General features: G+C 48.9%; 2 protein-coding genes across 2 annotated transcripts; both read right to left on the bottom strand.

Moving 5' to 3' along the window:
• Nucleotides 1–2,256: 2,256 nt before the first annotated feature.
• EI90DRAFT_3064192 (uncharacterized protein) lies at nt 2,257–3,701 on the bottom strand. Its single transcript, XM_039060782.1, has 3 exons — nt 3,192–3,701; nt 2,888–3,138; nt 2,257–2,816 (listed from the first exon to the last, which is right to left on the bottom strand). Exons 1-3 carry the CDS (start codon nt 3,550–3,552, stop codon nt 2,322–2,324), a joined length of 1,107 nt encoding a protein of 368 aa, XP_038914403.1. The 5' UTR covers nt 3,553–3,701; the 3' UTR covers nt 2,257–2,321.
• An 8,124-nt stretch (nt 3,702–11,825) lies between these two features.
• EI90DRAFT_3017537 (uncharacterized protein) lies at nt 11,826–12,505 on the bottom strand (the record flags this gene model as incomplete). The annotated part of the gene is made up of 3 exons (XM_039057116.1): nt 11,826–11,901; nt 11,941–12,417; nt 12,456–12,505. The coding sequence occupies 3 exons, from the start codon at nt 12,503–12,505 to the stop codon at nt 11,826–11,828; spliced, it is 603 nt and encodes a 200-aa protein (XP_038914404.1).
• Nucleotides 12,506–13,955: the final 1,450 nt, after the last annotated feature.

Raw genomic sequence — 13,955 nt, forward strand, 5'->3', positions numbered from 1 at the left:
TTTGCCACCTATTCCACTGTCAGGAACGTGTCAGACATGTATCCAGATGATCCGCAAGGGCACGCGAAGTCATCTGGGCTCGTAAGGTCAGAGGGGCAGGACTTCAGCTTCAGTGACTTGGGTGGAGCGCTGCACTTCATTGGTGTCCCAATTTCAGACAGAAGCCTTATGATGAGAAGAGACAAGGGGGGTAAATCCAAGTCAATATACGAACTGAGGTACATCCAGTGTAACCTACATGCATTATAAACACAAGTAACTAAATAGGACCAGCCCAGAAGGAGTGGCAGATCAAGCGCAATATTAATGAATGAAGAAATAAACAAATAGTTAATATCGGCAAACTTGGTCAATGTCACGACCGACAAATCCCGGGGCTCCGTCAGTGGCGAACCAATGCCGATAGGCAAATCTGCTGACCCGAAACCCATCCTAACCAGCCCCCAACCCCATGTCTGGCCCCCTGCCTTACTGCATGAGACTTGGCCAATAATCAGAACCTAGACCCTGCCGGTATTCTGACCTTACCTCCAGTTCCTGAGCCCTTGGTGCTCCCAGCATTCGGTCATGCCTGCCTTGTCTCCATCTGAACCACACTCATCGCTTCCCACTATGTGGTCACAGCCATGCCCCGCTTCCATGCATTCCGCACCCTCTGCCCACTCCGCACCCTCTGCCCATCTCTGCACCCTCTGGCCACTTCTGGTTGCCCTTGACACCTCTGGTCAGGTCAACACTCCCACTCCCCTCTGTACCTCTGTTGGCCTTCATGCTGTCCTTGTGTGACAGTGCTGGCAGATCAACCTCTGTTTGTGGACTTGTGTCAGCACCACACCGACCCCGCTTATTTGCGGACTTGTATCGGCGCCGTGCGCTGACCTCCGCTTTTGTCCTCTGGCCATTTTTGTCACTTGGCAACATAACATTCATTCCCTGCCGAGTGCCTATTATGTTCACCCCAATATTGGCATTTGATCCATTTGCTATTGCACTTTCCTATTCATTCATTTGATCTGTCAATATTGGTACTTGATCCGCTTTGACCTTATTCATTCCTTGCCTCCCATTTCCCAGGTTCTTGTCCTTGGTTTAGTTTGACAAGTCCCTGCTCATTTCCGCTTATTTCCGCACCGGACCAACCGGTCCCTCTTTTGATTTCTCTTACCTACTTATACCTTGTAAATACTTTTGGGGACCTCAGTCTGAAATCAACTAGAGTACCCCCCCTGTCTGGTCTGAGTCTCTCCTTCTGCAAAGGGGGCTTCCCCCCCTCTGAGTCCATGCTTGCGGAGTCTGCGCTCCTCCTACAGGTCCACTCCACCTGCAAGTCTTGTTTGAAGTCTGCTGTGAGTGTCAATCCATAAATATGGGATCTCCCCCAAATGTCAAGCTCAGGGCACAGTGCTCCACCTGAGTCGCTGAGGCCGCGATCCCACTCTGCTAACCTTGAACAGCACTTCCGGACGTGCCGCATATTTCCACCTGCATATCTGTGCGCACACGCTCCAACAGACCTCTGCATCACCTCTGACCTCAACTCAGACAGAACCCAATCCATCTTTCATCCGACTCTGACAGTCTGCCTGACTCCGACAATATTCCAGATTCTGACAGTCAACAAAAGGCAAGCAAGAACAACAAGTGGCAAAGGAGGAACAATAGTCGGCAAGCGAACAAAAGAGAAAAGGCCATCCAGCTGGCAGGTGGACAACAATGAACCACTTGAACAGGCAACCTTGGTTGGAAGGTACACACATGGGGGAGGAAGTGTGGATGAGGGTGATAGGTGGATGTCAGGGCACAGCCCCTGACCCCACACACCCTCAGGTACCCTTCCCCCCATTTTCTCCTATTTTTCCCTTCACTGTTCCACAATCCCGCATGCATGCAGACCCATGGGAACATTCTGGGCAAGTTACTTGCCCAGAAACCATCACAGCCACGACTGTGGGAACTTTCTGGGCAAGCAGCTTCCCCAGAATCTTCCCACGGGGGGTGCCAATTATGGAAAGTCGGCAAAGAGCTGAAAACTGTATAGTTCCCGACTCCCATTTGTAGTGGCTTCACAGGAGGTTGAGAAGGTTACCCTTCTTCTCAACTCATATCCTGTGAAGGCTGGGGCTAGCCCCCTCAGTGAGTTTGAGGATCTCAGACTGGGACTGGTGGCGAGAAATTTCGTAGAGGATCCTCATTTGATCGGCAGGTTTGTGGTGACGGTGCGGGATAGTTGTGATGGGCGCATCTGGTGTATTTTGTCCCAATACTACAGTCTTGCTGTTTCTCATTACGCAGAGCGACAATACTATGTGTCTACGATTATGCTATCCTAGGTGGGGGATGAAAGATGTCCAGGATGTAGTTCGGTAAAGGTCGGGGGGTGGAGATCGCAAAGACGTAAATGTGAGAGTGAACAGGATAATCCGAGCAATAGCATAAAAAAGCATGAAGAGAGTTAAAAGGGACTCACTTCTCTTTGCACTACTGACTAAGGCCCACCCCAAAGGGCCAGGGCCCACAGTAATAACTATTGCAGATATGCGCCACAAAAGTTTCTCCACACACGTCGGAAATGGATATGACCGTGCGAGGCAATGAATCCCACCAAAAATAATACCAGTGACTAAAAATATCCATATGGGATTTGCCTCCATGATCTTCGCTGCAGGGGAAATCGGATTTGACGTGTTCTCCGTTTTGGGAAGTACTGGATCAGTGACGGCTTCGGAACTCGAGGGATTGGGCTCAGTCTCTTCCGTCACATCGATCGAAAAATGGACGTCCAGTGGTTTGTGCCACCACAAAGCAGAAACAAGATGCTGAGTGCCGCATAAGCAAGAGTCATCGCTTCCAGTTGTGACCTGGGCAGATGACTTGCCCACCATCCAACATACTGAGTGGTGAACCACAGTAACTGGAGGATGACAATGGACTTTGAAAAAAAGCTGCCTTTGCTTCTGTCGAGGACCCCCTCCCTTGTTACTGCGACCTTTCTCTGACCTCCCGACTTGTCGATTATGCCGGGATATTTCTCGAACAGAGTAGAAGGATCTTCATTTCCATCTGGCTTCACTAGTTTTTGTTTGGAAGAGTTGAAGAAGCCACTCATAATAACAAAATATGAATGGGTGAGTGTCCATCCTTGTGAAAAATCGATGTCAGGACTTCAACCGAATTGAATTCAGCGCCCAAACCTTGAATTCCAGCACACTTTTGAGATATTCTCCATGCCTTGGAGAACTCAGTCCATGCAGCCCTAACAGCCAGCTCCGGCGAAACCAACGTCAAAATCATTTCAAGGTTACGAGAACCACGCTCAAACGACCAAGCCGAATATTGCTCAGGCACTTCTGGATGGAGTGCTGTCCAAACACAAGCGAATATCGTAAGGAGGCAGCTGTATACCATGCTCCACATAGTCCGACAGTGGCACAGATCGTTACATGCATCCGAGTAATTTATGGAGAAATCTGTACTGTTGGGTGGGGGATGTTGAGAGATCGGTGCGGCACGGATGCTTTGCGTGAGGATAAAGCTGATGAGAGCGGCTGCCATTGTGATGGAGATGATGCAGGCACAATGGAGATTTGGACACCCAGCTTGTGAGCTTTATACCGCAGTGGGACAAGGCAGTATATTGAACGCACGGCTTCTAGTGTCCGAACAAACATTTGTAAGGATTTCAAATTCAGCTCACTCTTGCATACTGCCAGGGGAACAGGTGATCGAAGTGCGGTGTCTGGTTGAGGATTCCAATCCGAACCAACTTTTGTTGATCGTGTAATTGGATATACTTATACATGCGATCAGCGAGTTCAAAAAGGCCAGAAAAAGCCCATCAGTACTCCCGCGGGCAGATGAATGGGGTGTTAGGTGAACCGAAGAGGTGCCCTCAAAGAGAGCTAAAGAGGTAATTCGTATCGCATTCTCGGAAATGAAATACCATCTAAATAACACATTTCATGCTTATGTAACATGCAAAAGCCACAAGGGTACCATTGTTATCTATGCTCAAAAATCCCTTACATAACCATCATTCTCCTGCCTTATCGGTCAGATGGCTATTGATAGGGCAATGTATACCCCTCCTAATGGTAAATGATAGAGGGGATAAGTCGCCCCAAAGTGTAGTCCATCGCACCCAAGCATCTCGGCAGACATTATAGGATCACTTACACAAGTCACAGAATAAGAATGGTGAACTGCCATTAGGAACAAGGTTAACATGGAATATGGGCAATTGCTTGGAGATCATCGTTCGAGTGAATGCCTGACCGATAGAAACCTAAGAGAGACCACTCCTCGGATGGCAAGACTGCTACCGGTGGGTCCGACTTGTTGGTGTCTCACTCAGCATATGGTATCGAGGTGATGGACACAGTAGTACAGACATTATCTGGTGGACTGTTGACTAATACTCACCAAGTTGGGGCACATGCCAGCAGGAGCCAAGCGAAAAATTCTGCCTATGTCATCTGAGTGTGGAGAAAAGAATCGTAAATTGGTGCCAAAGGAAAGGACATAGGGGTTCGAAATAACTCGAGTACTGGTGCCGGACAGGATCCACATGTGCGATTCTGGCACCCCATTTTAACCAGTATGTTACGGATACGGAGTCTCCAACGACCATATCCGTCACATGGTCAAAGACTTCTCCTCATTATCGTTCCTCCCCTCTTTCTCCCTTCCGTCCTCTATCCTGATACCCCATCCTCCTTATCCGTTCTATCCCTTTCCCCCCCCCTCGTGCAAAGCTTTCCCCAACTGGGGTTTTGGTGCTGGCCAAGGTTATTTGTGTTTCGCGGGATTTCCCGCGACCTTACCATTTGTAGATAGTCATGCGTCTTGTACGGAAACCGCTGAAGGCGGTTCCCGCTAACTAACAACTGCTCTACAACTGTCTCGTGTACCATCTTCTGTAACAACCCTCCCTGTGACTCAACTGAACCTGTGTGACTGTACAACTCTCAATATGTCTTATAAGTCTGGTTATATCGAGTCCTCTAACGGCCCTCGCCGCGAGAACTCGAAGTCGAGAGTCGAAGACTCTCGACGTGTGTATCGTCCTATCGAACCTGTACCCTATGGGTCTTCATCACTCCGCTCTCCCCCCAGTACTCAACATACGACGTCCTATCACGATCATGGTGATCGTGAACACTATGAGGCCCACTTACCCGCGATGCCGGCATGTTTGCTACGCGAACGCCAAGTAGCCGCCCATCCACCGTCTGTTTCTTCCCTTGCCAGTCATCATATGTCCCCGCCAACAGTACGTTCCCTTTGGGAACGCCAAGTCACTGAAGGCCCTAATAGTCAGCCCTCATTGCACGCCTACAGTATCAACCCGCTACCGGTACGTTCGCACTGCGAACGCCAAGTACCCGATGGCAACTACGCGAAGCTCTCACCCATCTCACCAGTCGCGACCTCGCACACGGTACGCTCCATTGAGGAGCGCCAAGTATCCGTGGCTGACCCATCTGTCCTGATATCTCTGACTATCAATCATCAATCCCTTAATAGCTCACTACATCACCCATCGCGATCGATAGGAATTCGATCGTCCACTCCCAGGTCAGACTGGGATCACTCATCGATTACACTTCCAGTTATGGTACAAACTAGACACGACTCTCGTCTCCCCACTATAAGAACGGATCGAGGAATGGGGAATTTCCCCCATCCCCGTAACACAGTAGGTGAACGAATTGGCGCAAGAGCACGTGCCGGAATGCGTGTGTATACTCCACAAATGTCGAGAGACATAGGCGATCGAGAATCATCGACAATTGTTAGCAAGCAGAATCTGGACATCCGATGTCAGCAGAGAAAACACCTAGGCCTGCCAGGCTGCCACTCGCCCAGATACCTCATGCAAGATGCCAGGATCACCAATGCAGGTTTCGTTCCATTTCCTTCGGCATATCGACTGGATTCCAGACTGGCCCGCATGCAGCACGCTATGCAGGGGCTGTGTTATGGATGCATTATTTGTCCAGAATACACATCACTTACCTATCAAACTTCTCTTGTTCCAGCAACGTACCACAAGATGACTGGCACATGAGTATGGTACAGCACGTCCATAGTGCCACAGCCAAGTGAATCAGTGGACTCCATAATGACCGCAGCAGGGAGTTATTCACTGTGCAGCTTGTCAAAGTTCTGGGTAGGAGATTGTTCGTATTACGCGATATTTGTCTGTCCTTCAAGTGTTGAGGTTGATCGAGAAAATGTAAGTGAATGCTAATTAGCGACTTGAGCATGTGAGAGAGTACTTTACTTGGTGCTTCGTTCAAACGAATGACATCAACCCCTGAAGACATGGGCAATATGCGAACTCAATTGGCCAAGTTTGACGGTTATGTCAAACCCTCCCACAAAAGCTCAACGAGCAAATCAATAATTCAAGGGTTGTCGTACATATGAGGGCCAGTGAATTCAGTCGGCTAGCACCAACACTCCGGGGAAGTAAATCAATGTCTTGGCGAGTGTCAACCAGCCACAAGAAGGCAAGTATGAATCATTCCGGGTAATCAAATTAAAATACGGTCAACTTGTCAGAGCAAATTGCTATGGCGTTCTGAACGCTGGCCGCAATGGTAGTATATAGTAGCTCACCAGTTGGAAGCGTGCTTAGCATTTTCCCGCAGAGTTACATTGGCAATACATTCGACCCTGGGTATTATGTTCGGACAGCGTGTCCAGTGCGCCTGTCGCCGAAATGAATAGTGGGACTCATCCAGCCCATTGCTCCACTTCTTGTGCTCCAGCATGATTTCTGACCTCGGTGACGCAACCAGCACCATCCTACGTCATACAAAGTGCCGACGATGCTGCTCCCATCATGTAAACTCTCACGTACACTACGGTGTAACGATGGGAGGAACATCAAGATACATGGCAAGCCGTGCTAATCAAGCTATTAACTGGGTCGAATGTCATTGACTGGTTAAGATCAAGCATTTCAGCAGCGTTCACAAGATTGCTCATCTTGGCGGGAATGGAGTAATCATAAAATGTCTTTTTCCACAGCAAGTAAACTCACAGAAAGCGCGAGGGCAACTTGAGCAACGTGAGACACAAGCACTGACTTGTAAATCGCTTCAATCATCACAAATTCTAAGATCACCTATGCGCCGCTGTATCGCAAAGCAGATGATAGAGACATAGCGGGGTAAGAATCGACATCGCTTCCTAGACACTGGTCTGGACTTTATTTGGTAGGGTCCAAACCCTATTATGGGGACGTATTTGAATATAAAGCTGGGCGTCGGAAAGGTCCAAATGCGTGCATGTAGCAGTGTGTGTGTGTGTGTGTGAGCTCTGGATATTTAACGTGCACGTGCAGGCTGCCCAAATGAGGTGCCAAGGGCACGGATCAAAAGATCAAAAATTATGTACAAGAGGGGAAGTAAAACATATGGATGCGTGGGTTCGGAGCGCCTAGGGTACTCATACACCGTTTCCGGGGGGGAGTATACATTTTGGATTTGTTGGCAACGGATGCCGGCTCCGAGCCTTGTTGGCCAGACGCGTAAGCGTGCCTCTTGATGCGTTGGAGAACCGCGGCGAAATGGGTTAGTTGAAACGGCTCCTGGGAATGTTGGCCAGACGACTCCTTCGTGCCTCTTGGTCCTTTGGAGAACTGCGCTTCGGTAACGCAGGCGGGGGCAATAACCGTTAGGCGCGGAGCCCTGTGTATTGCGAACCACTCAGTGCTTTCGTAAGAGAAGGAAGGGAGATAGACTTGTGCCCATGGTCTCTCAACTACTGTGAGCAAGAAGGTAGGAAAGTGGAAGGTGATGGAAGAAGGCGGCACAGAACGGTGCAAAAGGCCAATGCAGGATAACGGGTCGTGTAAGTGCCATCCACGTCGTTATCCATCACGGCAAAGGAGAACCTCTTAGACCCAAAACCAGCAGCCACATTGGGCATACTGGGGGAGCCTCTAGACCACGACAAGGTGGGTTCTCGTCCTAGAGGCATGTAGCAGTGTCTACCGCACTAACGTGGTTTGGTTTGAATTGCAGCAATTGAGTTGTTCACCAAGTAGTATAGGCTCGCTTCTTCTTGCAATTGGAGAGCAGCTGAACGGAAAAGGGGTCGATGCAAGGGCAGTAGGACACTTGAAAGACACTCATGTCACTACCACCTTGAGGACTCCAGATTGGGAAGTAGAGAGCTCTGTCGCCTGCAAGGCAACACCCACTCGTGGCTGTTTGGTGTGGAGAAGGCTCAATTCAATAGCTCAGTCTTAGTGTTGGGCAGGACAGGACCCCAGCATACTCCATTAGAGGTCCGATCGGAAGACCCCCATTTCGGCCCTCAAATTTCGAGTCCCCCAGCCTCATTTAGGCCCTCAGACAAGTCAGACCTGCAGAAAAACGCCAGTTCGGCCCTCAAACAGATCGGACATTAAAATTTTTTTTTCACTTGGGTGGCATCACAATTGAGCCAGCAATGATATTTGTGCAAGAATCATTAATCTACCCTAATCCAACACACCCTCCTACAGACCCTCCTGCAGCTTCCGGATCGCAACTTCGATTGTACCAACATTCATGAGTTTCTCATACACAATGTGCATTGTCTCAGGAATAATTAATGTGTCAATCTGCAGTGAGTGGAGTATTGACGGAATTGCGTTGTGTTTCCATTCAACTTTGCCACATTGATTGAGGGATAGAAGAACATATTTGGGCTTCAAATGAGCGAATGCTGTGGTTGGGGTGCCATTCTGGTTGGGTACGAAGTTGGAAAAGCGACCAACATCCTGTGATGACAAAGAAAATGGTGAAAACAGTCATACGCTGAGATAGGTGTTGGAGAATATAATATGTTCCCAATAGTATAGAGTTTAACAGCCTATACCGGCATGGCTAAGACACTGCTTAACATTTAGATCAAACACTATACTATATATCAAGGACACTGAGACTCACCAATACACAATCAAAATTTATGGCCTGATATATGATTAATCTGGCAACTTAATCACTTTCGGGCTGGCAGAATATGGAGGAGGGGGAAATGGGGGAGAATGAGGGGGGGAAATGAGGGGGAAATGAGGGGGAGAATGAGGGGGAGAATGAGGGGGAAATGAGGGGGAGAATGAGGGGGAGAATGAGGGGGAAATGAGGGGGAGAATGAGGGGGAGAATGAGGGGGGAATGAGGGGGGAATGAGGGGGGAATGAGGGGGGGATATAGAGGGAAATGAGGAAAATTTGAAAAATAGGGACTTCTAAAAAGTTGAAAAAAAAATTTAGGGAAAATTCAAAAAAAAAATTCAGGAACTATAGTGCCTTTAAAGTGCTTTCAGGACATATAATTATTTGCAAAATTGAGGAAGAAATGATAGAGAAAAATGGAAAATACTTTTGGAGACCCGAGAAATAATGAGAACTGAATTGATGGGAAAGTCTGAAAATTGAATAGGAAAGTGAGGGGAAGCCTTGTAAGCATTGTTATTTTCTGCTGTCCTAATTTTTCCTGATTGTTCTTGGTCTCACTCCCAGCTGCTACTGGATCAGGATACTCCAGGAAGCTCCTGGGAGGGTCCAGGAGCAGCTGGGAGTGAGACCAAGAACAATCAGGAAAAATCAGAACAGCAGAAAATAACAATGCTACAAGGCTTCCCCTCACTTTCCTATTCAATTTTCAGACTTTCCCATCAATTCAGTTCTCATTATTTCTCGGGTCTCCAAAAGTATTTTCCATTTTTCTCCATCATTTCTTCCTCAATTTTGCAAATAATTATATGTCCTGAAAGCACTTTAAAGGCACTATAGTTCCTGAATTTTTTTTTGATTTTTCCCTAAATTTTCCTCCCACTGCTCCTGGCACATTGCATACTCCTCACCACTCCCAGCTGCTCCTGAACCCCCTCCCAGGAGAACACTATTGGCTCCAGGAGTGCCCAATCTGCTGTCTTGTCTCCCACATGCTCCAGCCACTCTTGATGCTCCAGAGCATAACGGACTTTTGCTGATGCTGGGGCGCTAACCTTGTGCAAGGAAGATTGTTTTCTTGTGAAGGATGAAAACCAGATCACCCTTCTTGAGATTGAGTCCAGGCAAAGAACTGACATTCCCTAGCAGTATCTTCTCCTCGATTCGATGTAAATCCTCAGAAGTGAACCAGCGTTGACGGGCCATTGCAACTCTCTGTGGGTGCATCAGCCTATGTCCCTCAATAAATAATTAACCATTGTCTATACCTTCTCTGAGAACTGATTCAGAGTGGCTCTGTTCTTTTGATGAGTACTGGTGTCCATGCCTGAGTGTGTCCCTGTATGTCGAACTTGTCACGCTACTCTGCTTGTCAACCCTGCTGAAGTCTCTTCAGTGCCTTGTAGCTTTCGCAGCTCAGCCGAAAGCATTTTAAGGAAGCTTTGATTCTGAGATGTGTGGTCTTGGCACTCATTCATGGGCTTGGGGTTCCTTCATACTGCTTCGCATGTGGCATCTGTTTGATGTCTTTCTCTGTACATAGTAAGCACCTCAAAGTTGATTGTTGAATGTGGCACAGTAACCAATGGGGGGCACCTCCTGAGAGACCAAACAAGCTCAGTGTCATATCCGTGCATACCCGACCCCAATCCGACTTCCGGACCTCCACCCTCTTCACCTCTGGAGTCATACCCTACCGCTGCCCATTCCGATACTCACCTTCGGTCCTGGCAACACACCTCCTTCTACCCCCCATGCCACCTCTACTCCTCCTTCCCTCTCCTCCCCTATCTCTGTCCGCTCCGATACTCACCTCGGACCGAACACCGCCCCTCTCACCACCCTCCTACTACTCCTCCTCCTACTCCTCCGCTCCTCCCTCACAACACCTCCACCCTCCCATCACCCTCCTACGCCTCCCCCGTCTGCTCCGATACTCACCTTCGGACCTGACAACTCTCCTTTCCACCACTCCTTCTCCCTTACCTTTCTCCTCTCTCCTCCCTCTGGTACTCTTCCACTGACCTCCCACCAAGTTACGACCTTCCACCGCTGTCCTGTACTTCGTACTCAGGCACCGCTTGTACCTTTGCTCCGAGCCTCCGTCATAGTCCCTACCTCGGACTTTGACTCCACCTCGGTCTTAGTCCATTGCATTGGTGACCTCATACTACGTAAACACCATTGCCAATATTCCTCGGACTTTCAACCCCACCTCCGTAACCTCTGTAAGCTCCGCAACCTCCAAGCTTCGCGGATCGCCTTTGGCACTTTCGCCGCTTGTAATGTATCTCTCGTGTTTTCCCCTCATCCCTATTTGGACTGCTGCTTCTTCCCATTCTAGCCAGTTAGTCATCATCCCCACTTCTCCTCATCCTCCTGCCCCTCTGGGCCTTGCCCTCCCTACCTCCTTTCGGACATATCACAGGTCCTGCCTTGTGACCTTTGGTACCGCTCCGCTTCTGTCTACCCTTTGTTCCCATTCAGATGTCTTCATTCCGATTCGGATCCCCTTTGTTTCCTTGTGCTTTGCCCCCTCCATTATATATATCGGCGCTTGTACATACTTGTTTTGGGCTCAGTCCGAAATCGACCTGAAATGCCCCCTAGAGACTTCCTGCTCGCCTACTGTGAAATTAAGGACCAAAATGGACAAACAGCAATGGCACAGCGCTCCGCTTGAGTCGCTGAGGCCAAGGTCCCTCCACGCTAAGTCTCCGATTCCACTCCGGAGTCGTCTGTATCCGCCCGTTTCTAACACTCAGGAATATGATCTCCATGTGTTTCATGATGGAGTGTTGGAACATGTGAGATGGGGTTCATGTCAATATCCCAGTCAGTGACACTGCTGTCATTTGAACACAAGTCAAAGTTTAAAATTGACTGAATCCATTCCTCTGCTTGGGCAATATGGTCATCAGATGTGTCAGGAAAGTCAGTCCTGGGGTTCTTGTCAGATAAACCAATTCAAAAGAGCATAAAACATACAATTGAGCCTGTATTTGGAAGTTGGTTGCAACAGTGGCCAGACCTAGCGCTTGGATACGCTTATCAGCCCCATGACCAAAATTAGAGCCTATGTCAGTCATAAGGGTCGAAATTGAAGGGCCATTGTCATTCATGGTATGGCCATCATCCTGACTATCTTCATCGTCATGCTCCACCCACCAAGTGAGCTCATGTGCCGTAAACATTCCTGTGAACAAGCTAGATGTAGCATCGAGAGCCTTAAGAAGCGAAACTGCCTCCTCATGGGCAATTATGGCAATCTCGTCAATCTTGCTCTCTGATGGGTAAGTCTTGAGGGCCACAAGATCGAGACTGCATGTATCAAAGTAGGTGTGCAAGTACCCTGATGCATGAACATTGGCCTTCTCCTGGTTAACCACTCCATGATATGCACTTGTGAGGACTGCACCAAGCTTTGGGATGAGTTGTATAAAGTCAAGGAATGTGAAGTCCGCCCTAATCCCATGCAAAATCCCAAACACATGTTCATTGACCTCGGTAGAGTAGAGCCAAGGGATAAAGGGTATGTTGGGATAATGTTCATGGTGGATATAAATGAGCTGGATGAGGCTATCACACAATGTTGTCAGGATTTTATAACATGAGTCCAAGATAAAGTTGATGCTTGTCTCATGGAGTGGATGCTCAAGTATATGCTGGTGCCAGTGGCTCAGGAAGTAGCGGCACTGTAAGGTAAGTAGTAAGTGATCAGCATGGGCAAGTGATTGGTTTTGCCATGCATCGATCAGCTCTGTTAGAACGGGCGGAAACAGACGACTCCGGAGTGGAATCGGAGACTTAGCGTGGAGGGACCTTGGCCTCAGCGACTCAAGTGGAGCGCTGTGCCATTGCTGTTTGTCCATTTGGTCCTTAATTTCACAGTAGGTGAGCAGGAAGTCTCTTGGGGGCATTTCAGGTCGATTTCGGACTGAAACCAAGACAAGTATGTACAAGCGCCGATATATATAATGGAAGGGGCAAAAGCACAAAGAGAACAAAGGGTGACCGAATCGGAACGAAGACGTCCGAACGGGAACAAGGGGTAGAGGGAGTGGAGCGGTACCGAAGGTCATAGGGCAAGACCTGTGATACATCCGAAAGGAGGTAGGGAGGGCGAGGCCCAGAGGGGCAGGAGGATGAGGGGAAGTGGGGATGATGACTAACTGGCTAGAATAGAAAGAAGCAGTAGTCCAAATAGGGATGAAGGGAAAACGCGAGAAATACATTACAGGTGGCGAGAGTGCTGAAGGCAGTCCGCGAAGCTTGGGGGTTGCGGAGCTTACGGAGGTTACGGAGGCAGGGTTGGAAGTCCGAGGAATATTGGCAATGGTGTTTACGTAGTATGAGGTCACCAATGCAATGGACTAAGGCCGAGGTGGAGTCAAAGTCCGAGGTAGGGACTATGACGGAGGCTCGGAGTAAGGTACAAGCGGTGTCCGAGTGCAAAGTACGGAACAGCGGTGGAAGGTCGTAACTTGGCGGAAGGGTGGCGGAGGAGTAACGGAGGGAGGAGAGAGGGGACAGGTAAGGGGAGAAGGAGTGGCGGAAAGGAGAGTAGTCAGGTCCGAAGGTGAGTATCAGAGCAGACGGGGGAAGCGTAGGAGGATAACGGGAGGGTGGAGGTGTTGTGAAGGGGGAGCGGAGTAGTAGGAGGGTGGTGAGAGGTAAGGAGGAGGTGTGTTGCCAGGACCGAAGGTGAGTATCGGAACGGCAGCGGTAGGTTATGACTCCGGAGGTGAAGAGGGTGGAGGTCCGGAAGTCGGGTCGGGGTCGGGTATGCATGGATATGACAAGCTCACCAATGATAAATAAATAACTCCCAAGTGAGACTGATTTCATGTGTGTGCCTATGTATTTGAGTGTCTCAGCAGCATAGAGTTGTGCTGCAGCACGATCATCTTGATGATCTAGATTTTGAACATCACATTGGAGAAGTGGAGCATCCTGAGATGTAAGCTGAAGCAGGCTTTCATAGTTCATAGGATCTGGGCCAA

This window comes from Cantharellus anzutake (assembly GCF_015039405.1).
Source record: "Cantharellus anzutake strain C23 chromosome Unknown EI90scaffold_34, whole genome shotgun sequence".
Lineage (NCBI taxonomy): Eukaryota > Fungi > Basidiomycota > Agaricomycetes > Cantharellales > Hydnaceae > Cantharellus > Cantharellus anzutake.